This window comes from Spermophilus citellus, assembly GCF_964194105.1.
Source record: "Spermophilus citellus genome assembly, chromosome: 8".
In the NCBI taxonomy this organism is placed as follows: domain Eukaryota; kingdom Metazoa; phylum Chordata; class Mammalia; order Rodentia; family Sciuridae; genus Spermophilus; species Spermophilus citellus.
In genome coordinates this window covers 4,761,902-4,787,118 of record NC_138189.1, presented here as the reverse complement: position 1 = coordinate 4,787,118, position 25,217 = coordinate 4,761,902, and the positions used below count along the sequence as shown (strand labels likewise).

The 25,217-nt window shown below is 53.7% G+C and overlaps 1 protein-coding gene across 1 annotated transcript in view; it reads right to left on the bottom strand.

Annotated features, from left to right (window-relative positions):
* JAKMIP1 (janus kinase and microtubule interacting protein 1) overlaps positions 1-25,217 on the bottom strand; it is a 128,962-nt gene that overhangs the window by 30,531 nt on the left and 73,214 nt on the right. Inside the window, exons 4-10 of the mRNA XM_081303255.1 lie at positions 20,288-20,497; positions 19,392-19,511; positions 17,020-17,166; positions 16,179-16,319; positions 14,600-14,659; positions 3,309-3,428; positions 1,284-1,412 (exon numbers count right to left, since the gene is read on the bottom strand). Of these exons, the coding sequence (XP_081159381.1) occupies positions 1,284-1,412; positions 3,309-3,428; positions 14,600-14,659; positions 16,179-16,319; positions 17,020-17,166; positions 19,392-19,511; positions 20,288-20,497 (927 nt within the window). The remainder of the gene's footprint in view (positions 1-1,283; positions 1,413-3,308; positions 3,429-14,599; positions 14,660-16,178; positions 16,320-17,019; positions 17,167-19,391; positions 19,512-20,287; positions 20,498-25,217) is intronic.

Here is a 25,217-nt window from a genome sequence, read left to right as displayed (position 1 = left end):
GCCCCAGCTCTCTGCCCAAGGCCAGCATCTGCCCTTTCAGCAGTCACTAGCCACCAGGGCTTTCCCACGTGCTGAGTTGCTGAGTTGTAGGTGAGCCCTTTGCCACCTACAGAAAGGGCTGAAAACCCCAATGTCTGCAGGGCTAGGCAGGCATGTAAATATGGGAAGCTGACTGGGGCAAGAAGGAATGGTGGGGACTGTGGCAAACTGGAGGATGTGACCCCCAGCCCCAGAGAGACTGCCCCTCAGCTGCAGTCCAGTGCCCTGTGGGATGGGAGCCTGGTACTGCAGCACAAACTGTCTTTCAGGAGATGTCGGGAATCTGGACTTCTCTCTGAAATCTCCACAATTTGAAGTGGTTGACATTAGAAAACACTAACAACTCCGCTCAAATAAAGCCCTGCAGGTCACCTGCTCTGACCTAGGGGAGAAGGACTGAGCCCTATCGTGGCCCCAGAGCTCCCCTCCCCAGCGACCTCACTGCCCTCACTCCTGCTCTCACCCCTCCCCAGAGGGCCACTGCTCCTCCCCAAGTGCCCTGGCCCCATTTTGAAGTGGCTGCTCCTACCAGCAGCGGCCACCCACAAGAGGCCTGCCAGATAACACCCAATTTCGGCAAGTCCCCGTAAGATGGCCCACATCCACCTGCCTGGGACTCCCAAAAAGTACTCAGAGCATACTCTGAGCCTGAGAAGCCTGGCCGCACCCCTGAGCTCTGCCAGGGACCTTCTGGGTACCTTTAAATTTTCTGAGCCTCAGCGTCCTCAGTCAGAAGACAGCGTGGATTGCTTCAGGCCACTGAGGGAGTGAAACGGGGCCCTGGCGTGGGCTCTCTAGGTGTCCCCCTTACTCTTAAAAGGGCAAACAAATCTTGATCTATGGGACTCCAAGGTGGCAGAAGGGCCAAGGGGAGGAAGTTTCTGGAAGAGGGACACATGGCCTGGACTGAGGTGGCCCACGGCCCTTGTGCCTGTGGGCTGGGGAGCTCCCACAGTGCTCCTCAGGGATGTGCTGGGGTCCTTGGCCTGCAGACTACAGGGCTAGCCAAGTCTGTGGCCTTGTCTCTGGTCTAAAAAAAGCACTCTGCTGTGCATGGAGGAGCTGTCATGCAGACAGGACACGTCTGGCCACTCGAGGCTCCTGAGGTCCTGCAGCCTCACTGAGGAACACCTCCACGTGAGACCTGGTCACAGATGCCCATCACCCCAGAATCTCCTCCACTGGAAGGGACACGCAGGACCCAGCCCCACCCCGCTTGGTCAGCCTGAGGCCGCCGCACTCACCCGGGCCTCCCGCTCGGCGTCCAGCGTGCCCCCCACCTGCTCCTGAAGCAGGGCATAGGCCCGCTGCAGGGCCTGGTACTCCCGGGTCAGCTGGCAGAACCGTAGGTCAGCCTCTTCTCTGGTCGTGGTCTTAACACAACAGAGAAGAAAAACTACTCAACATGTGACTTAATGTAACTCTGAGCACCAGACAAAATCCAAGCCAGATCTCACAGCTTCTGCCCAGGGGTGCTCAGAGCTGTCACTGCCAGGAAGTAGTTAGGACTCCAGGGTGGAGGGCTGCAGGGAGATGCCTTCTCTACCATCAGTGCCCTTTCCAGGAGCTCCCTGGCCTTGGGAACCAGAGTCGTATACGAGCAGGTCGGAAGGGCAAGGGTACCAAACACAGAGCAGGCCACTCACACCTGGAGGGCACCTCCTCTGGCCCACCCTCCTGGGTGAACATGCAAAGATGCAGATACCCAGGGAGCGTCGGAGTGTGGCTTGCAGCTGTGCAGGACTGAAACCACACAGTGCCATAGTCAGAGCCTGCTAAACACTGGATGTGCACCCACATGCAAGGCCCATGGGCCACGAGATGGGTGATATAGTCACATATTTTATTGCTGAAAGAGGTCTGTCACTATCACTGGTTGGAAAAAGCCAGTCACAAAGGCCGTGTCTGGCTACTGCTGTTTAAGTTAATGTGGCAGGATGTAAAAAATGAGACTCAACATTGGGACAAAGGCACCTGGCCCAAAACAAAGCCACCCAGACACCCAAGCAGGACACAGCCACAAACCACAGTGTCTCCAGCACAGCCAGGCCCAACCCCCAAATCACGGCCAGCACTTGCAGCTGAGGCTGGTGAGCTAATGCGGAGGACTGCGTCTTCTTGCCAGCAAGAGAAGGGGCGTCACTTGGAGAGGTGACACACATCTTCTGAAGTTTTGGTACAAAGTGGCAGAACAAAGAGGAGGGCCTCCCTGGGGGCAGATGTGCCAGTTCCCACAGCTCACAGCAAGTTTTCCTGTGGCCACATGGACCCACGGTGGAAGTGAGCCTGGAAGTCGTAACGGAAGGGACTCCACAGAAAAGGCCACCAGGTGGGAAAAGGACCCTGCCTAGGACTCTGTGGGAGACAGCTGCCCAGAGTCTGGGGTTTGAGGTGCCAGGAGGGGCAATGCCCATGCTGCACAGGGGCAGTTCCAGCAAGAGGGACTTTGAAAACTCAGGGAAGTTGCCATGAGAGAGGCAGCAGCCACCTGCCCCAGCCAGAGGGCACTGCTTCAGGGGCGAGCTGCCTGCTGTGGCTGCCCAAACCCTCCTTCCCCAGGCTCCAGCCCAAGCTTGGGACAAAAGCCAACAGAAGTTGCAGGGAGGAGAGATGGAAGAGGGCTTGGCCAGCGGGGCAGGGAAGCCCATGCTGGACTGAGGAGCACTGCTGGACACGACGACTCCTGTCACTGAAGGCCCAGAACCCACGGGGTCTGCAAGACTGCGCAGCTCTCCTGAGGGGGTTCAGCTGCGGGCCGGGGGGCTCTGCAGGGAAGCCATGGACGTGCGCGGGCACAGGTGGTCAGAAGGGCGCGGGCGACTGGGTGGGGACTTCAGTGGTTTCCACTCCCTTCACACCCTGGGGAGTTCAGGGGTTTCTCCTACCATGATGCTTTTGCTTTTCTGTCCCAAAGGCGAGGCCACTGCTTCCTGAGGTGGGGAAGGGGGAGTATGTGGTAGGGGGACAGGACATCACATAGCAATTTTAACTACAAAGGGGAGCACACCAGGGCGACATGGGCACAGTGTAGCTGAGCCCTGGCAGCCACAGATTCCTGGGTGAGATCAGCACTGGGGAAAGGAAGGGCAGCCCCACCGCCACTGGTGCAGGTGGCCCCTCAAGGACAGTGGGGACCTCCTTCCCTTGGTCCTGGGGCTTTGATAACACAAAGTGAACCTCCCTTGTCTGGGACTTAAGCTCCAGGCGAGGGAGTGGCCCAGAGAGCGTCAAGGTGGGAAGTCCTGCAGGAGCCGCTGCTGCTTGCTTACGTCATCCAGGTCCTCCTCGGGAGTGGCTGGGGTCCTGTCCGTGTTGTAGGAGGTCTCTGACAGCGTTTCTGAGTCCACAGACTCCTCATCAAATCCAAAAAATGTCTCCACAACATGCTTCTGCAAGAGACAATTTACACAAAGTTAGAAGGACAGATGGAGAGTCACCCCCTCCTGGTCCCATTGTCACCCCAGTGCATCTGGGCCAGTGGAGAATTCCAGGTGTGGCTGATGGGCTTCATTGCTGACAAGGTAGGAAAGAGGGTGCCAGGCTGTTGCAATGCTGACCTTCCACAAAACCTCTCTGAGTCCCAGTTCCTTCTGTCAAGTGGAAGAGAACCCACTCCCTGTGCCCTGGGAGGAACCTGGCCCCCAGGACACTCAGCAACACCATGTTGTGGTGCTCTGTGGGGGGTGGGCCACAGAGAGGTCTGGTCCAAGAGACAAGCATGTGGCAACACCAGCAGCAGGCCCAGGTGGGGCAGTGCCCAGCCAGCCGTCCCCAGGCTGCGCTGACAGGCCATTTTCCTTAACTGTTGCAGAGAACTTGGAACATTTACAGAGTCAGGACAGTGTGAGGGCCCCATGCATTGTCACACAAACTCAGGTGGCGCAGGGCTCTGTGTGCAGCCTCTGTTTTCCCTGCCCACTGCCCTCTCCCCACTCCTAACAGCACAGGGCATGGAGCCTGGTTTATCCACTCAGCAAACGTAGGCTGAGCAGCTCCCTGGGCCAGATACGTCAGATACGCCAGATACGTCAGGCCCAGGGATTCCTGTCCACAATCAAGTGAAGGCCCTGCCACCAGGAGCATCAGTCTGCAGACACCAAGCAGCCATCCCCTGATGCACATCCATCATAGGGACCCTGCTTTCTACTCCCACATAGCCTGAGAAGAACTTTGATTTGCTTTTGCAATCAATGAACACTTTTCATGAACTTGAAGAAGAAACTGTAACTGCATCTGAGCCGAGCCCCAGGCTCCTCTGGACACAACCTCCTGGGAGCCACAGTTGGGGCAGGGTGCCCAACTCAGGGTGCTGCCCACTGCGGGCTTCGGTTGACACTGTGCAAGTACATGTGCTCCCACGGGGAAGCCAAGTGATGGCGACTACTAACGCCATAGGAGACAGTGCAGACGGCAGCGGAGGAGGCAGGAGGACAGCTCTGCACCCAGGGAGCAGGCATCTGCAGTGCTCTGCGGAGGGCCCACCACAGGCCACCAGAGTGCTCCTGCACTGGGTGAGGGTCTTTCTGCACAGCGCCTTCACCCACATCCTGTTCTCAGTTTGTAACTGTGTGGGCGTACCTGCCTCCTGGACACCAGACCTGTCCCCTGGCTGTGCCCTCGAGAATGCGCAGGTCTTGGTGGGTGACTGATGGGCTCCCTGTGCCTGCTCCTGCCACCTCTCACCTGGGTTCAGCAGCAGCAGTAGTCATCTTTTGGTTGCTCAGTCCCGAGCCCAGAGGGCTCCTCAGCTCCTCCCGCGCCCCTGCGTCTGTCTGCTCTTAGGGAGAAGCCCTTGGGTGCCTTCAACCCGGCATCCCATCTCTCAACCCCTCTATCTGCCAGCACCTCCATCTTGGCCCAAGCCCCCGTCACCTCTCATGGAAAGAAGACCCTTCCATGGCCTCCTTGCTTCTTTCTGCACTTGTGCCTCAACCTAGCAGGCAGAGTGACTATCACAGAACGAAGGTGTGCCGCATTGGTCTTGTGCTCAGAAACCCCTCGGTGCTCCATCATACTGAGTAAGACCAACATCCCCATGATGGTACAGGTGACCTGTGTGATGTGCTTTGTCCTCTCTCTTCCACTGCTCTGCCCAACCCTGCCAGCGCTCTCCTGCACTTTGCACAGGCCTACCACAGGGCCTGTGTGGCCAAGACAGTCTCCCCAGAGTCCACGTGGCTCTCCCTCCACCTTTAACTCTGGCTCTTTGGCACAAACCACCACATCAGGAGCCCTCCCTGACCACCAGCTCCACATCCCTACCAGCCACCTCGCCCAGCCTCCTGCCCCTGCCTGTTTCCCTACAGCAGTACCATCTGTTATAAGATGGACTTTGCCTGTGCATTCGTTTCTTTGCTTCCCCCTCTAGCATGGAAGCTCCGTGAAGCAAGGATGGGGCTCTCTGTCCCGCTTCAGTCCAAGCCCCCTCACAGAAAACTGCTTGTTCAATGAGCACGCTTAGCACATCTCTGTTAATGCACTCAAAGCCGAAAGAGCTTGTTTATCCACAGATGGTTCTGTGTTAAGAGCTCCCTTACTCGTCTCATTCTTCAGGCAGCTAGCACCAGCCAGGACGCCACCCGGTTCCACCTCCAAGTGACCCAACAGGTAGGAGGGAAGCCCATCAGGCTCCACCAACTCCCAATGGCATTCTTCTCCAAGGACAGCCCGCAGACAGCCATGCCTGACTGCAGCGTCAGAAACTCCCCCAATCTTCTGGACAGAGGTGGCAATGACAACCGATGGTGACGATGGTACCTACTGCAGTGACACCTATGCGGCACTCAAAACCATCTGCACACATGCCTGGCCCCGAGCCCCAGGCTCTGCCATTCTCTGGACAGTGCTGGCTGGCTCATTTCTTGTAAACAAGACTAATTGCCAGGCCTCCAGGGATGGCTGTTTGTGGTTGTGCTGGCAGGGGACGTGTGCAGGGAGGACCTAGGAGGTGTCAAGCCGCGCACCTCCACACGCTAGGACACAGTGCCCGTGGTGACTGTCCACTGCTGGTACTGTGGCTGGCCGTGGGCTCTCCCCAGGAAGATCTGCTCCTAGAAGCCTGTGGGACTGCTGGTTAGGAGCTCCCTACCACGGCCTGCTAACAGGGTGAGACCTACTGCTGCCGCTGACCCAGCTCAGCTGGAGCTGCCCTCGCACACAGCCAGGCTGCAGACCCAAGCGGGCCCCACGTAACTGTGCCCAGAGACCAAGTCTCACAGAACTGCCACCCTGAGGAAGCCGGAGCCCCAGTACTCACGGTCAGTCCCTGTGACCCTGAGACAGCGAGACAAGCCTGGGACACCGTGGTCCACACAGTTTCCAGAGGAGAGAGGCTGGGTCCTGTCCCTGCTGGGTGGTCTGACTGCTTTCCCTACGTATCCACATGGCAAGAAGCCTGGCTGCGTCACGTCTGTCTGTGCCACTCCCAACACAGAGAGAAAGACACCCTCAAGTGAGAAGGGAACAAAGGGGTCATCATCTCTGAAGATTGTGCAACTCGTTTTATGATATTTTTCCCAAATATATAGGAAATAATGCAATGCCTGCTTCCTGAGGGGCCAAGGTGACCCCCAAAGACACTGCCTCCTCACATGCCTGGCAGAGTGGGCCTTAACAAAACGGCCAAAGCAGGGTGTGGTGGCCACACCTATAATCCCAGCAACTCAGGAGGCTGAGGCAGGAGGATTGCAAGTTCAAAGCCAGTCTCAGCAATTTAGCAAGGCCCTTAGCAACTTAATGAGACCCTGTCTCTAATTTAAAAATAAAAAAAAAACTGGAGATGTGGCTCAGTGATTAAGCTTTCTGGGTTCAATCCCTGGTATCAAATAAACAAACAAATATTCTAAAGGCCAAGACAGAGACCATCATGTTTTCTGCATCTTGATTATTCTAAAATCCCCTCAGCACTTCCTCAAATGCTTCAGGACAGACCCCCATTGCTCAGTCTGCATGCACATGCTGTATCCAAAGGGCTCACCCCTCTACCCTTCCACTCTCCTTACAACCAAAGGCATGCCTGGCTGAGCCCTTTCCACAAACTAACCCAGGCTTTAAAGTGTAGCCATAGCAAAAATGACTGCAAAGCTGACCCTTCTTCTCCCTGACTACCGAGCACACAGGTGCTCACACTTAGCAGATGTAATGGGCCAGGGTGAGGCAAAGGGGCCTATGATGGATGGCCTCTCCACAGGATCCAGCCCTTCTCTCCTCCTCCTCCTGTCCTCTCCCACAGAACAGCCTGGAACATGTGGGGATTCAGGGCATAGCTGGGGACTGTCATGGAGGCTCCCCTCCTCACCTGCAGCCAGTTGCTTACCTTCATGCTTATATGTCATTTCCTGGCAGCCAGAGAAGTACAGGCACACCAGGGCACAGAGGCAGAGGAAGAAAGAGAAGTACAGCACAAATAGGACGTACTCCATGGGGCGAGCTGCTGCAGGACACGCCGCCTGTGGGATTGGCTCAGCCAAAGGCCACACGGTCAGTGTCCATTTGAAGGCCTTTTCCCAGTCCTAAGAAAAGCGCGATCCTCTGCCAAAGCCTTCCCTCTACTCTCACATGCCTGCCTGTGTCTCCAAGGCTTCCTGCGGATCCCTCAGCAGCAGACTCCAGGACAGGAATACCCTGGAAGGTGCACCTTGGTAAAAAGATGTCTGAGCTGGGGCGGGGCCCTGAGCCCTGATGCCAGCCAAGGTAAGGAAGGAGCCAGTTTCCAGACTGGTCCATGTTGCGTTCATCATGAGGATAGCTTCCAACCAGCCTGTCCTTAGGGACTTTCCTCCTAGGACCCAAGCTCCCTGAGCCCAGAGCTGTCGTCAAGAGCACTGCATGGGCCCTGGGGCCCTGGGGCCATGGAGAGTCCCCAGGCACAGCAGCAGCAGTGGCAACACCAGAGAACCTTCTCCTTCAGACCAGAGCCCCATGTGCAGTGGCGCCTCCTTCCTCACGTGCTGGGAGGTATCCCCACTGGCCAGCCCCCACCCTTACGCACCCAGATGTGCCTACCCCTGGCCTCCCTGCAGTCACTCCAGGCATGTGTCCCACAATCTGTACACTGAAACAAGCCACTGTCAGGGAAACCACGACTTGAACCAGAACCAAGTCCTCGGGGGCCCTGCCCAAGGGTGCCCAGGAGTGTCCTGCACGTCTTAGAGAAGCTTTACTGGACACGACATCAAAGGCAGAGACCCTCATATTGAAAAAAGTGAACAGCATTACACAAGAAAGCAGAAGTTCTACTCCGTGACAGACACCAAAGCTCACTGGAAGGCAACACTCAATTCACAAGGAGCGCGCCTGCTGAGTCACAGAGCTACCTCACCTCCAATGTCCACAGCGCCCCGCTCCTTTTAAAGTACCTACGGCATGCTGTGCGATGGCATCACGTCCCGTGTTAGTGCTGACCATCCCTATGCCTCACACTTCCCAGGGAGGCACCCTCCAGCCAGGATGGGCCTGGGTCAGTGATGGCCTGTGACCAATGCCAGCCCCAGGACCTCTGCAGGGGAGCCAGGCAGGCGAAAAGCAAGCCTGATGCTACTAGAGCCACTTGGGGGCCTACTTGAGAAAGAAGCCAGTCCAGGGAAGAGCAGAGCTGACGGAGAGGTGAGCACCTGGACTAGCCATGCCTGGAGCAGCCCCACCGAGATCTATCAGTGACATAAATTCCTTTCTTTGTTTAAATGACTGAGTTTTGGACACTAGGAACAAAAGCCCACATTGGCTAATGGGGAAGGGGAGTTAATCCTGGCAATCAAGTCTTCTAAAAAATTATCAAGTTCTGGGACAAGCTTAAAGACTGATTTTCTCACCTGGATCCTCAAGAGAAGCCAAGGACAATCTTTTCCTGGCAAGTGTCACCAAATGCAACAGCTGTCAGGGCCCCAGAGGTTCTTAGCTCTGCAGAATCCATGAGGTACATCCAGTTGACCTGGCTCCTAACCCTACTCAGGCTCCCTACTTAGGCTGACAAAAGGCTCCATGCCTGTCATCTGGCAGTTCCACAGTACCCAAAGCAGACAGTCCCCAGAGAACAGCTAGAGAGAAGGGGGTCAGGAGGACTGAGGGACATCCTTTGGCCCTCACTACTGAGCCAGTGATGGGTAGTCTCATGCCCTGATCCCACCCAGAGGAGGTAGGAAGTCCGAGGACACCCTCTGTTTTCTCCCAGTATCTAAACCACTGGAGACCCCAGGCATCAGACACAGTGCTGGCTCTAGCCCCACTCCTGACCTGCTCAGCAGGCCATGTGGCCCTGACACAACTCTCTGACAGTCCCTGTCACTCCCTCCCTCAGCTCCAGCATCCCTAGAGCCCCAGAGGAAGCAGAAACAGAAATGGATAGTGACAAGACGTGGCTGCACACGCAGGACAGAAGGATCAAGAAGTTGAGAAAGCTCAGAGAAGGGGCAGCTAGCCCCGCTGGAAATGGGACTGCAGCCCAGTCTTGAGGGAGCCAGGGGCAGCAAGCAGAGGAGGTGAACAGCACTGGCCTGTCTGGAGGTAGAGATAAGGCGGCACGGAGAAGGCAGAGACTGGCCCAGGATGCAGGGGGGTCTGGGGCCCAGGGAAAAGGAGAAGGAGCCTGCGGGGTCTGCCTGGCACCTGCCCCTCATTCCCATAGCTCTAGAGGGGAGGGGAAGTGCTGGGAGCAGGGTGCCACCAAGGAGCTCTCACAGTGGTTGCAAAAGTGGGACAGAGCTTGAACCAGGGCGGCAGAAGCCCCTGAAACAGTAAGTGGCCTGGAGGGCCATAACTGCAATCTGGAGCCTTTGCTCCAAGTTTCTCCTCACAGGGCCTGGGGTCCCTCCTGACACCAGGCAGAGGGCCAGAATCCTACAAGCCCAGCCTCTGCCACAGCTCCTTGCAGAAGCTGAGGCTCACTACCATGCCCTCCCCAGCACTGGGTTTCCCGCCCTATTTCAGCAAATGACCTAGACCCAGCAGAACCTCCCATCTTCCAAAGTTCAGACGGGGTCTGAGGGACACGCGGTCGTTGGCTATTCCAGACAAGGTGCGCTTGGCAGCTCTGTGGCCAGGCCAGGCTTCCGAGCTCTGCTTCCACCCAGCTGGCTCCACTCTTCTCTTGTTGCTTAGTAACCTGCGAGCTTCTGTGAGGATAGGAACAGTGCAGACTGTGTGGGCGCTGGTGCTAAGTGCTGGGGGTGGCCCAGGACACAGCCCCTCCTCCCCACAGGTGTCCTAATGTCCTGTCTCCAGGACCCAAACCTTGCCCCCAGGGCTTTACCAAAGGGCTCCCCTGCAGGGAGGACACAGAGCAGTCCCAGAGGGGCTCCAAGCTTCTGATGGAGCCCAGACACCCACCTGGTGGCTTGACAGGAAGTCCTGCCACCAGCTTCTTCTCTTTGCTCAGAAATACATGGGCTGAGATCTGATGGTGGTTGTGGAATAGGGACTAGGTGACCAGGGACACAGCTGATCCACAGGGAACAAGCCCTCATCCCTTCCAGCTGAGGGTCACAGTGAAGACAGACAGGATGTGACCTGAAAGTAACCATTCTGCCCCTCTCAGAACACAATGCTGTGCTGGCAGCTGCAAGTAGCTGGGTACACAGGTGTGACAAGCCGCCATGAGCTCACCAGCTGCTGACAGGAATACGGCCAACCGCAAACACCACGAAGGAGACAGACAGCGAGACTACATGCACGTGATGGCCAACGCCAGGCGCCCTACACAGGAACAGGTGCCCACAGCCTGTTGTCCTCCTGTCCATGAGGCAGCAGCCTGGCCTCAGGTGTCACTGGACCTCAGGGACATGGCTGTTTTTCAGGAACCCATACCCAGGTTCTAAGGGTGTACACACCTCACCAATGCCACATTGCCCGTGGCTGCAGCTGCCCCACTGCTCCAGGCCTCCCTCTCCCAGTGCATCTGAGACCCCCAGCTGGCTTTCACCCAAGGCTTGTGAACCACGGCACTCGTGTTTAGCAGCTGTCAGATGCTGGGAGCTCAACTGAGCTGTGGCCTCTGTTCCTTCTGTACAGCTCACCACCTGGGTGGGGACCTTCTATCAGCCTCCAGTAGAGCAACCCCCACTTACACCCAGGAAACGCTGTTCAGGACCCTCCTCCCACAGCCCTGACTGGGGACTAATGTGAGCCATGCTTAACTAGCAGGTTCCTAGACAGACCTGGGGGACTCCCACACCTGGCAAGGCCCAGTGAGACAGAGTCAGGACCCTCAGAGAGGCTAAGGCACCTAGGAAGATGAGGGCTGGCATCCAGGACTCTCCTCTAGCCCCATCACCCACAAACCAGGGCACGGGCGTGAAACTGAAGGAGGTCTCCTATAGGGGCTAACTACAGAGTCCAGAGAGCTTCGTGAAACTCCTTCTGAAAGAGCATCAGAGGGCAAGAATGGAACTACCAGCCTTCCAGAAAATTCTGCACCTTTCAATGAATTCACTACAGTGCTCTGAAGTGAAACCCCTGAAAAAGAGGGAAAGTACTCGGAAGTTTGAAGGACAGAGGGCAAGGGAGCCATTTACAGGGCAAAGCTGCCGAGTGCCTGAAGCCTGCAGGAGAGAAGGAAGGCAGCTCTGGGAGACTACTGAACATGCTCAGGGCCGCAGAGATCTGGACGGCCACTCCATCACCCCTTTACGACCCTGGAGTAAGCAGGAGCACAGGGGAAATGGCCTGCACTGAATCCTGAGAAGAAGAGAAGACAGTGGTGGGCCCAGGAAGCAGGTGAGACCTGAGCCAGCCTGGGAAAATTTCCATGCAGATTCCCAAACTCGGCCTTCTGGGAACATGAGACTCTTCATTAAAATGACCACATGCTCTCTGGACAGCCCAGCACCCAGAAGACAGATGCCTTTTTCCAGGAGAGGTAACGTACTTACACAGCTAACAACCATTTAGGGTCACATGCTCTGTGCCATGCAGTGAACAGGACATGGAGGGCAGGAAAGGCAGCCCTGCCCCTGCGTGCTGGGCACATGGGTAGCAAAGCATGCTTTGCTTCTGACCCTCTGTAAATTTCTCTTCCCATCAGTGTATTCAGAAATCAGAAAAAGGGCAAAAAGAAACCCTTTATATTCAGGCATTCTGGTTTAGGTTAATCATCCCTCATCTGAAATGCTTGAAACCAAAACTGTTTCAAATTTCAGAGCTTTTAGATTTTGGAATGTCTATATATTCCAGAAATATACACTGGGCACCATGGGCAGCAGGGGGTGCAATGCCCTAGTCGAAATCATGTTTCCCACCATTACACCCACATTCCACCCACCCAGAATCTATCCATGGGAACAATCCAGACTACAGTCACAGCTTTCTACACAAAAGGGCTTTGCTTTGGTGACATTTAAAGAAGCAGAAAGTCCAACAATAGGGGAAAGGGTAACTAAATAATTGTATAGTCCGTGAACGAAATGTTCTGCAGTCAGACAATACAAGAGAACAGGCCCAGAGGCTGGCTGTGCGGGCAAAACAGCCACTGCAGCTATCCCTAACCTGAGGCCCTGGCCTCAAGCATGCCCCAATGGCTGCATGGAGACAAACGCACAGCTTGTCTCCTTGACGGACTATGTAGCCACAGAAGTTCACATCCATGATGGCACTGTGTAATGTGGATAAATGCTTATAGTTAAGTCAATTCAAATTCGAGAGAACTCCAGGCATGGTGGCGCACGCCTGTAATCCCAGTGGCTCGGGAGTCTGAGGCAGGAGGATTACAATTTCAAAGCTAGTCTCAGCAACCTAGTGAGGCCCTAAGCAACTCAGTGAGAGCCTGTCTCTAAATAAAATACAAAAAAGGGCTGGAATGTGGCTCAGTGGTTAAGTACCCTTGGGTTCAACCCCTGGTACAAAAAAAAAAAAAAAAAAAAAAAAGGCAAGAGCATTCCATAGCAGCAGCTTGAGGAACAGAGAAGATGCCCACAGCCTACATGGGGCATGTCACTGTTCACCTCCCAGGTAACAAATAACAAGCTCTGCCCAAAGCACTATCCACTACGGAGCATCTAAGGCCAGCATGCAGAGATTGCCCCTTGGCCAGCTTGGCTTGGTGGTGGATGTTTGACCCAGTAGTCCTAGACCTGAATTTGAACCTCAGCCTTCTCAACCTATGGCTTCTCTTTGTTCCCATATTTACTGTCTACATGTCTCCTGTAACTACGAAATGGGAAGTATAACACCAGCCACACCCACAGCCCACCTTCAGTGAACTCTTCCTACCTTCTGCCTGAAGCGCTCATCCCATGCACTTTATTGGCCACCAGGGGGCAGTGTGAGCCAGATATTTTAGGTGGTCTACAGTACTGTAGCCTTCTACACCAAAGTTTACAATGCTCAGATTTTACATAAAGCAAGGGGTTATGGATTGTGTCCCCCCAGAAAAGATATGTTGAGGTCCTAACCCTGGTACTGCTGAAGGAAAACAGGGTCACTGTTGATGTAATTATGAAATTAACACCAGACCTTGTTGATTTAATCCACTGGCATCCTCATAAAACCTGTCATGTAAAGACAGAGACTCACAGGAGACAGCCACACAGGGAAAGAGCAGAGTCAGGATGATATAGCTGCCAGCCAAGGAAGCCAAAGGCTGCCAGGAAATACCAGAAGAGGAGAGGCAACAAATGGAAGGACTCCTGTGGACTTTAGAGGGAGGAAGCGTGGCCCTCCCAACACCTGAATAAGATTTCTGTTCTCTGGGACAATATATTTCTGTCATTCTGAAAGACCCATTTTGTGGCACTTTGTTAAGACAGCCCCAGGATACTAACACATAACACTTCTCTTCAAAGACTGGACAGCCTTATCCACCTGGCCCATCTTCTATAGCTACCAGTATTCTGGCCCAGTTAGGCCCAGTCCCCACCACCCAGACGCCAAGGCCGCAGACTCTTGCCATTCACTATCACATGCACACAGCTGTTGGCCCAACAGAAGACAAAGCCGGCAGTGCCCCTGGTTCAGAGAATGGAAAAGGAGGCCCATGTCTTGGTGACAACAGGTTCACAGGTTTAAGTGCAATCTATGCTTTTTTATTTGTTATTATTATGTGGACTCACTCCAGTCTGCCCTGCCACATCCCAGCCTGGGCCCTGGGCCTTTTGAGCATCTGAGCCTCACAAGCCCAACTCAGCACTCTTCTTACCTGGATATTTGGACACTATCACTATGAAATGGCAAGACCACTTCGCAAATAGAACCGTTCTTTATTGTTCCAAACCCCACAAAGCTCCTGATCTCTGGTCTCTGAGAATGGAGTAGTGTGGTGTAAACCAAGCCAGAGAGTCCTTTAAATCCTTCAAAAGGTATTTATGCTTTCAATTTTGGGTGAACATACCCTGCAGTCTAAATGCAGAATTGCATCAGTAAGTTTTCCATGAATAAATTACCATAACTGGGTCACAGTACACAACTATAATTTATGCTGCTTTGAAAAATGGTGATAACAGGTTTCCCATCACCCAACACACAAGCCGGTGTCTTTGCCGCAGGCCCCTGTAGAAACGGCTGATACCCTCCCTTTCCATGGTCCGCCTGCACTGCAGGTCTGTGAAAGGGAAGTGACATTCTCAAGGCTCACCTTAGGTGGCTTCAGGCTTTTCCCTCGATGCCTCTTGGAGCGCAGGAGCCGTTCCCTCTCCTGGAAGGAAACACAACCATTGCTGTTCCAGCCGGCCTCACATTGTCACACCTAGCAATGCTACCGGCTCTCCAGGGCTGGGAGGGACACTGCCATGCCTACTGTCTGCCTTGGGACAGGATGTTCCAGGATCTAAGCACCCAAGTCATAGCTGCTTCTTGGAACTAAGCTATGAGGACAAGCCATTCACTCAGGTCCTTATCTGGGAAATGCCTGGGTTCGCCAGCCCCGTCCTACCGTGCCTGATTTCGTTGTTGGGGTCTGCAGCTGTACAGCATGAAGCAGTGCACTGCACAGGGGCTCCCTGGCCTCGGCAAGTTCTACCTGCAACAGCAGCAAGTATGAGAACACCTGTGGCTTTGAACATGGACAGAGCTGAGATCAAATCCCCTAGAGCCTCCTCCTGGCCTGAAGACAGCTTTATTTCCCTCCTCTGTTTCCTCATTGCTATCCAGGCTAGACCCTGCTCTATGGCACTGCTGTAAGAAAGAACAAGAGACTGGGGTGTCTGGTGGTCTCTGTCAGTAGGAATGGTTCCCGTGAGGCGGGAGCAGCAGCAGCACTGTGCCCCACATAAAACCAGGGATTCACTCCTAATCACATCTTCCTTCTCCCTCCAGCGGAACAAATCTGGTGCTTAGCTTCAGCTTTATATGGTCCACACTTCTGATCCTTAGGCATTATCCTTATTTTCTCTAGTTTTGATTTGGTTTCTTCTTCTTTTTTTGACTTTATCCCTACTCACTGAGTGTTTTCTCATCCTAAGCTGTATCAACTCTTTTGTGTAATGAAGGAAAGACGGATGGATATTTGGATAGGTGGGTGAATGAAGGAAGGAAGAACTGAAAGAGGCAGAAGAGGGACGAACAGAGAGAGTGTGACACTGGCCAAAGCCTTCCCTAGAATTCTGATGGCTTTCTATCCTGTGAATGGACCCACCATGTCTCCTGGGCAGGCAGCATATGCTCACTGCAGGGCAATGGTGGCCCTGCAGAATTCTCTGGATAGAACACCCCACCTACTTGAGGCAGGCCCATTCCCATCTCCTTCCACAAATGTGCACCCCAATAGCCGTAAAACACACAGCCTTAACAAGCCCTTCAAATTCTTGTCTGATCACAAGGTTCAGGTTTGCTGGCTCAAACTCACAGAGTGCAACAGCTAAGCTAAAACAATAAAAATGTAAAAACTGTTAATAATTCCCAGGCTTCTCAGGGATGGATCATAACCACTCTGTAAAGGCCAGAAGACTCACTGCTACAACTGACACTGCTTCTTAACAACAGCAAACCAGGGAGACCACTGAAGAAACAAGAGTAGCCATGACACCATTCCCAGGTAGCAGCATCTCACCTCATGGAGACCAGGGCTGTTTCCTGGCAGAATACAGCAGGAATGTGCACACCACAGGGAACACAGCGGGTCCCCAAAGCTATGCTGCCTTACCTGGCCCTGATTACCCACTGCCCACCCCTAACACTGTGTGTCATATGGTGCCACTCACTTGGAGGCAGCTTACCAGCGAGAGGTCGTCAATGACGTGCTGCTGCTCCAGCACCTGGAGCCTCAGGAACTCGATCTCCTGCTCGTCCCTGGTTAGGCTGAGGTCGTTCAGGGACGTGTGACGCTTCAAGGAGGCTTGGGCCGACAGCTTTTCTTTCTGTGACCAAGGGAGAGAGCACTGCAGGATCACCCATGCAGTAGTGGTTGTTAGGGACAGCATGGTGTGAGCTCAGGGCACGGAGACAGAAGGCTGATGAGAGGACGGGGGATGACAGTCACAGGCCCAGCCAAGCCTGTGATGTGGCTGATGATGCTCATGAGTGGGAGAAGGGGTAGGCAGGGCACAGGGATGGGGGGCACAGAGGGTGGTCTGAAAGAGCTTTGAAAGCTGGAAGGTTCTACTCAGCTGTGATGGCTCATACTGTTTTACACACCTTAGAGCAACTCATAATCTGCCCTGACCACAGAGACCAGCCATCCTCCTGGGAGGGAAGGTCAGCACTGGATCAAGAGTAATTCCTGTGACTGCTCCCACTGACGGGGCTCCACTACAAGCCCCACTTTCTAGGGGCCCTCTGTGCACTGTCATGCATCCCATTTTGTGGATGAAGAAACTGAGGCTCAGAGAAAACTGAGATGTCTCTAAGGACACAGCTGTCTGGCCCCTCCAGGCACAGATGCCCCCAGCAGTGCACATTCTAGAGATGTGGAGAGAACGGAAAAGGCTGTGGACTGACCCTGTTCATGAGGCTTCCTGGGAGCAAGGCAAGAGTAGCCCTGGAAATGTGGACTGTGAGATTTAGGGCTGGACCACCCAGACCAGAATCCCAGGGTGGTCCCGTATGACTGGGACTTACCATTTCCACGTTTTCCCTTGTGAGATTCTTGATTTTCTCCTCCATCCTCTGGATACTCTGTAGCAGGTCCTCGTTCTTCTTGTTCATCCGCTTGTTCTTCTCCACCAGTGGCTTTAGCTGTACCTCAGTCTCACGGGACCGTTTCAACTGTGGTGGGGACAGATAGAGATCAGGCCGCTTGAAGGCTTGGGGGTGGCCAAACTCCTGCTAGAGAAGTGAGCAGAGATTCAGCAGCCCACCCAGAGCTGCCACCACAAGGACCTATACAGTGTAAACACCGAAAGAGCCTCCAAATGCAGCATCTCACCCAGGCCTCAGCCAATGGAGTAAGGCAGAAGGAGGAGGCCACAGCCTGACAGGGTGGCCCACAGATGGGCCTCAGGCTTTCCACTGGCTGGTGGCTGTGTTGTGACCTCCCTTCCATGGTCCTTCCCCAGGACATGACCCCCAGAGGTCAGAGATCACACACAGGAAATTCAGTCCTACCTACTGTGCTCCTGGCTACCCCAGGCACAAAGCTAACGGCAGTTCAGCGTCCTTCAGCCAACAGATATACCCTGGGCTCAAGCGTGCCAGTTTCAGTGCTGGGGCCAGGAGATAGGCACAGCCATCTAGCCCTGGAGGAGCTCCCCAGGACCTCTGGGCAGATCATCCTTGTGATGTACAGGCTCTTGTTTGATCTCTGGGGCCCCTCTTGGCCATTTGTTCTCCACCCAGTTCCTACTGACTTTGAAGCAGGAGAGTCTGTAATCAGGTTTATCTTCTAGAACCATCCATGGCTCTGACTGCAGTGTGGAGGGCGGGCCAGTGAGACAGAGTGGTGGGGGGGGGGGGAGAAAGGAGGAACGGGGGTGAGGGGGGGCGCTGTGCAGGGTTAGAAACACCACACTTCTTCCTCCGGGCAGTATCCCTGCTAACATTTTTAGCTGCATGATCATAGTCAAATTCTTAGCCTCAGTTCCTCATCTATAAAATGGGAATGATGGCAGCACCTGCCTCAGACTTGAAGTGAGAATTAAACACACAGTGAAAATTAGAACAAGTTAAATGCCATAAGGATCACACCCTAAGTCCTCGTCAGGAGCCTGAAACACCAGGGACCTTCCTGCTCTCCTTCCTTGAGCCCTTGGGACCTAGGACCTGCCAGCCTACCCCACACTAAGGATGAGAGCCTGCAATGGACAGGAGAGCAACATAGTCACAAGAAAGTGCTAGAACCAAGGCTCAAGGTCGAGGGACTGACTCAAGACCCCTGCCTGCAGTTGCCATCTTAAGAGTTAGCATGAAGCTCTCTGGGACTGTCTGTTCAGAGGGTCTGTCAGCAGGAGCCCCTGGCTCAAGGCCAAATGCTGGAGAAGTATCGATTTCCACTTCAAACACCTCAGTGCTCCAGCTGCCTGGGGCCTGTGGGCATTTCCTAATCCACTCGGCAACCAGCACAGCTCCTCAGTAGTTTTTCTATTCATGAATATTTAAGTGAAAAGTAGAGATAAATTAGATGTACAGTTTGATTAAAGCTGTATTAAATATGCCTTTAAAAACACTAGAAGAAAATGAATTGATTTTGATCCTGTTGAAGGTATGGAGTGATACTTAACACTTTTCATCTGTTTTTGTCAAATATTCTATAGACACACTTCCCTTCATCAAAATTAAACATAAAATTTAGGAGGTGTTTGTCAAAAAGTTTATGTACTGATACTCCACATAAAAATTTGTTCAGCAGTTTATCCAGTGAATTTAAACAGATTTATGAAGTTGCTGTTATTACTGGAGATTTGCTTTTTAACCAGAAGTCCATATTCATTATTTTTTAAACATAGAAGCATATAAACTTTGATGCAAAAGAAAGTAAAAAGATAAAAATAAAAACTATAATCAAATCACCTGCCCTCCCTCCCAAAAACCCATTCTGTAGCCAGAATGGTAACAAATTATTTTTGTTCTGTGAAATGCTTTTATCATTTAATTAGGAACAAATTTCCATGTCAATTAAATGTGGTCTACCTCCTCAATCCTGATGACTGTGTAGAAATCATTGCACAAAAGCTTCAAAGCCACCCTGGCCAGTGCCCCAATATGAGTGACTGTGCCTAGCTGTTTGGGTGGCTGCTGTAGACATGCTGCAATGAGCATCCCCTCTACCTGCCTCACCCAACTTCTCCAACTGTGCTCTAGGGGTAAGTTCCTTCCAAACAACACGTACTAACAGAGTTCTTCAATGTGTGTTAAATTTTTAATAATAAAAAAAAAAAAAACGAGAAGGAAAGTAAAGACAACCAGGAGCTCTGCATTGATCCCGTGTCTCAGGCAGGTGTCGCGGCTAGGGCCCTTGCTTGCGGGGCGCTCCCTGTCCCTGTGCAGCAGATTACCAGTTCACTCCGCTCATCTGCCAACAGGGCGTTTCTGTCCTCCAGCTTCCGTATGACGGAATTCAGTTCAGCAATTTTTAGTTGAAATCGCCTCACGTCTCGCTCATCCATATGTTGATCCTAAAAAAGCAAAGAGACAAGCGTAGTATGAGGAGGCCTCTATGGACAGAAGGGCTCCCCAGAGCACACAGCAGCAGAGGTCCTTAGGACAGCTGTGGGGCGGGGAACAGGTTGGTGATGCCCCACACCCTGCCACACCCCTGGGGAAGACGTCCCCTCCAGAGGATGGAGACTTCCACCCTCAGTGGCCCCAGGGACCTCTCAAAGCTCTGCCTCCCTGCCTCTCTCACAAAGGCCTGCCCATGCCACCTGCCCAGTCCTCCAGGGCAGAGGCTGAAGCGCCAGCCTCTGCGGTGCTGAAACACAGCGCTCCTAGCAGAGGTGGGTGTGAATGACCACAGGCTGGCATGCTCGGGGCCCCTCCGTCAGGGCCCGGCCAGTGCCCTCAATGCCCTTGCAGTTGTCACTTTCACTGACTCGTAGGACTCTGACTTTGCCACTCCCTGCCTTCTTGGGTCCCTTCCTGGCCCCACAGTGGACCCTTTGAGGTCTTCATGTTTTTCTCTGCAACGGAGTCCTGAGATCACATTCGGCCAAGGCAGCCAGTCTTTACCTGGCCCTTCTCAGCGCCCAGCGCTGGCCTGGCACATGGGATGGGCTATGTGGGGAGGAAAGGGTACACGGATGGGCAGAAGATGCATGGAAGGAAGGTGGGAGCATGGGAGGGTGGGAAAGGCCGGAGAAGGCAGGCTAGCCAACAGATGACGGGCAGGGAGGAAGGGGTGGTGTTGGTCAGCCCTGAAGTGCAAAGGCTTGTTGCGGGAGCTGCGCCTTACCTGGCCCCCCATGAGTTCCGCCATGTCCCCAATGCCAGGTGGGAGCTCCCTCTTTGGACTGCTGTGATGGCGCTCAGCCTCTTTGACCTGAACCAGCTGCTCATCCAAAGCCTCCTTCTGCAGAAGCAGCCTCTGGGCCTGGCCGGCTTGCACACCCAGCTCCTTCTCCAGGGCCAGAATCACCCGGTCTTTGCCTTTGATCTCATCCATCTGGAAAAGGAAGCGAGGGCAGCTAGGCATGGAGGGGGCTCATGACCAGGGAACCTGCTCCTTGCCAGGGCTTGAGGCCTAGGGAGGTCAAACCAGAGCTGCGGACAGGCTTGACTGAACTGGGAACTCTCAGGACCACAGTGGCCCAAGTCTATGGCCTGAGTCCAGCTCCCCTTTATTCCCCTGAGGACAGAGTGGACAGATCTCTGAGTCCAAGGACCTATACAGTCACCCTGGCACTTGCTGCTGGAGCTCAGCTATGCCCAAGTCCCCCCCACTTCACTTAATAGAACACGTAAACTCTGCCCAGCAGCACACCCAACCCAACCTCTCTCTACAGTGAGCTGCTCTGCACGGCCGCTGCTCCACTCGACCCCAGATCTCCCACTCACTCACCAGCCACTTCAGCCCCCACCCCACCACCAAAATAGCTCTGGCCAGGGTGGCCAAGGCACTCCAGGCCCTCTGCCCACTGGACGAGTTTCATCCTCCTAGCCTCAACTTGAGCAGTGCCTTACAAGGTGGCCCTCTACCTGCCTCATGAACTTCTCCTTCCCTCACCTCTTCCACTGGGGCTCCTCAGTTTTGAGCCTCCTCACAGACACGACTTGCTCTGGCTGCCCCTGATGCCTACAGATCCTGCATGATGGGCCTCTTCTCCCTGTGTCCCTCTTGTGGACAGCCACGTCCTCACCCATGTCATCAACTCCTCCCATATGCAGCTGACACTTAAATGGACACCCAGTCCTGACTTGCCCCAGAGCCCCAATATCATAGAACCTCTTGGTGGCTTGGCCTCCCTGCTTGGCCCTCCAGGAGCATACTCTCAGGCCTTCGAGGGTGTGTAGTCCTGCCAGGACTTGGACTTCTATGACTCCAGAACTATCAGAGGATACACAAGTTGTAAAAAGCCATCTGGTTTAAGATGATTTGTTTCAGTGGTCCCAGGAAACTAAGACAGGCATTAAAAGGGACAATTGGAGTTTCATTAATTGACCAAGATCACAATGGCCTGAGCTGGATGATTACTTGTTGTCACAGCATTTAGCAATCAGCTCTGTTTAGATGGGTAAATCTCTGAAAGAACGCGCATAGCTCAGCGAGGACGGTGTCAAGCACATGCCCAGGAAAGGTCAAACTGTTGGGTCAACCATGGAAAGGACTCCACAAGCATATTAGACTATGAGCATGCCATCAATGCTGACCTGACATTGACTCATTGACCTTTCTCAGCTCCTACATCACATAAGACAGTCTAATTTACAAAGCAAGCCAATGAAAACTGATAGAACACACTTGAGATCATAACAGGAGAGAAGTGGTGCCCCAGGTCCCAGGCTGGGAGGTCATACAGCCACGAGCTGCAGGCCTGCCAACACCAGAGACCTTTCTTTGGAAGACTTCAGGCTGCTCTCCACCTGCCCTGCGCAGATCTCTCCAGGGCTCAGCAGCCGGCGTTGATGCAGTTTCTCCTTGAGCAGCGCGGAGTGTGCTCACTGCTACCCTGGTCACGGACCATCAGCACCCACCTGCTTTGGCTACATCCAATTCCTGAGTGGGAGGGCACTGCCTCCCTGCTAAGACAACCCCCAAAGATGCTATGGATGTGATGCCAAGCCGGGAGCAAACAGAATTTAGGTGGAAGGAGTCTACTGATATAAACCATTCACAAGTATTTCCCTTAATTCAAGAAATACCCAGCCAAGCGTTTTCTGTGGGTGATGGGAGGTTTCAGTGAGCAAACAGACCTGCTGCCCTACCCTGGGGCTTCTATTCTGCAGTAGGAAAGAGAAAACATAATAAGTAAATGCAGTAGTAGATCTGAGTGATTAGTGCCAAGAGAAAAAAAATAAAGTGGGGGAAACTCACAGTAGTGGCAGTGGGGGTGACCCAGCTAACAGGCTATCCAGGCAGGACTCCAGTCTGCCCCTCAGTATCCACGTCCCAGCTGCACATGGCTTTGCCTGGGGCCCAGGTGTGCAACCCACCACCATCTCATGCTGACTTCCCTCAAAATGCAGCACCACTGCAATCAGGGCATCTACAGGACCCCAAATTCCCAGCCTAGAAGAGCCCCAACTTGCCATCATCCAGGTGGTGACAGCAGAGGCACCCCAACCATGATGGAAAAGGTTTCTAGGAAACATTCTCAACCAGTGGAGATGGCCTTGGAGAACAGATGGACAATGCAGAAGACACTCTGCAGCTGACATGTTCTAGACTGTTGTATTTCCCCTGCCGGAATCCGAGAGAGAGCTTCAGAGACTGGCCAAGCCACTCGAAGACAGCAGGCAGTCTCACAATGCCTGGACCCTACACCTGCCTCTCAGGCTGTGCGCTCCCATCAGTGCTGCCCCTGCCCTCAGGGGCTGTGCAAGTGCTAGACCACTGGCTCCTGAGCCCTCTTCTCACCGTGCTGGACATTCCTTCCTGTCCTTGCACCCTTCTTTGACAATCCTAGTCTCAGCCCATGGGTGGGTTAGGAAATGGGTGGGGTGAGGCTGGAACACTCCAAGTTCCCAGGGTAGTCTATGATTGGCTCTGGCCACCCACATGGCCCGCCGCTGACAGTCATTGGTTTGGGATGGATACCTGACCCAATCAGAGACAACGTCCTGGAGAATACATTTCTATACCCTCCTGCAAGTTCTTAAGAGATAAGAACTAAGCTTAAGAGCAGTGGTCTCTCCCCAGCACAACATAAGAGCCCCTGCCTGGCCTGAAGGTGGCACAGCATGAGACAGCAGATCCCCAAATACCTGCATCTGGGGTGTGGGCACTCATGCCCTGGAGCTACAGTTGAAGCCAATCCTACAACTTCACAGTGGTGAAAGCAAGATTCTCTCAAGGATGAAGATGGTTTGAAGTAGAATTTCTGTCCTCTGGAACCAAAAGAGCCCTAAGGGCCAGAGAATAGGAAAGAATGACAAACTTGCGGCCACTTCTCTCTCATAGGTGAGTGTGAGTGAAGGGCTTCACTGTACTTCAGAGAGGAATCCGCACAGCCTTCAAGACCCTGGAAACAGACATCGTTTACCCCGCTGCACACACAGAACTCAGGCCAGAAAGGTGAATGTGCCCAGGCCCAAGCTGTCAGCAGACTGTGACTCAAATTCAGGTGGCCTCTCCAACCCTCCCTTCTCCTCTCCTTGCAAGAACAGGATCCAGTCACTCTGGGCAGCTGGACCTACCAGGACGTGCATCTCAGTGGAAACCACAGTTTGGCCAGCTTCCAATGAGCCATCATTGAAAGTTATCCTGTGAAGAACTCCCCTTCATGGGATCAAAGACTGGAGAAGAGGCCACCACCCCAACATCCTTCTCACTGTCCTCCCTGGCACCTGTAGTGAGGTGAGCATGCCTACCTAGAGAGTCAGGACATGGCTTCATTTGGAATAGGGTATTTGCAGATGGAATGAAGACATACATTAAGATAAGACTGTGCAGTGACTGGTGTCTGCACAAGGAGAGGACCAGATGGGGCTCTCATGGGAGAAGGCCACAAGAAGATCGACTGGAGAGATGCACGGACACTCCAAGGAGCACCATGCATGGCCAGTCGCCAGCAGAAGCTGGCAGAGACAGGGAGGAGCCTGTCTAGAGCCGTTGGAGGGAGCATGGCCCTGCTGACACCTGGGTGCTGGACCTGGAGCCTCTGTCATTATAAACCAGCACGTCTGTGGTAATGTCACAGAAGCCTTAGGAAACTAACAGAGCACCATGCCAGACTCTCCAGGAGCTGAGGGCACTTAGAAAAGGCCACTGTCCCATCCCCTGTGGCCAGGTATAGCTGAAAGAGGAAGTCCTGGACAAGAGGTTAAAGTATGTGTGACCTCTAAAGTGAAAGTGTCCTCAAAGGAAGACCCAACACCCTTCTTCATCTCTCCTCCTACCACCAACCTGAAACAAGGAGGACGGCTGGCACTCCATGGGGATGAAGGACCATGAGGATCAGTGCCACATCCCAGGACTTCTTCAAAAAGGGACCCTGGGAAATACATGTGTCCCTCACAACTCTCTGGAGCCCTAGAGAGCCCCTTGCCTGCAGATCTCCAGACCCTGTAAATGAGAGGGGAAAATCCTCCACCCAGCAAGCCCCTGATCACCTGAGGGCATCCCACCTAAAAGCAGCCCCAGTGCTCCCAGCTGGTCTGAGGAGTGACCAGCGCCAGGGCATCACTGCCCCCTGTGGTCAGGAGTGCCCTTCCTAAGAGGCATGCAGTGTGCAGGGGAAGTCAGAGCCTCGCCTGTCTGCAAGGAGGGGTGACAGGAAGCCGCCTTCCCAACGTGCTGTCATGGCAACAGCCCTGCCTGAGCAGTGAGGCTGAGTAGACGCACACAGGACAACAGGTGAACACACAGCGCCTGCTGCTCCGTCCACACAGACCATGGCGAAGCCACAAGAGCCACGTGTGCTGGGAGACACCTGAACTGGGGACACTGCCTGGCTCTAAAATGGAAATAGCTTCTCGGCACTGATTCCTGGGTACACTGGAGATTCAGTCCTGGCGTCACTTGTGTAAACACATGCAGTTCATCCCCATTTTCTTTCTTTTACATACGCACTGTCCCTGTGATGAAAGAAGATATTTTTCATGTCTCCTACTACAGAAACTTGCTGCTAGATGCTTTAGCTCATTTAATTCTCATAACTCTACAACAGATATGTGATTGCCCCCATTTTATAGATAAGGCATCAGAGGCTCTGAGATGATAAGCA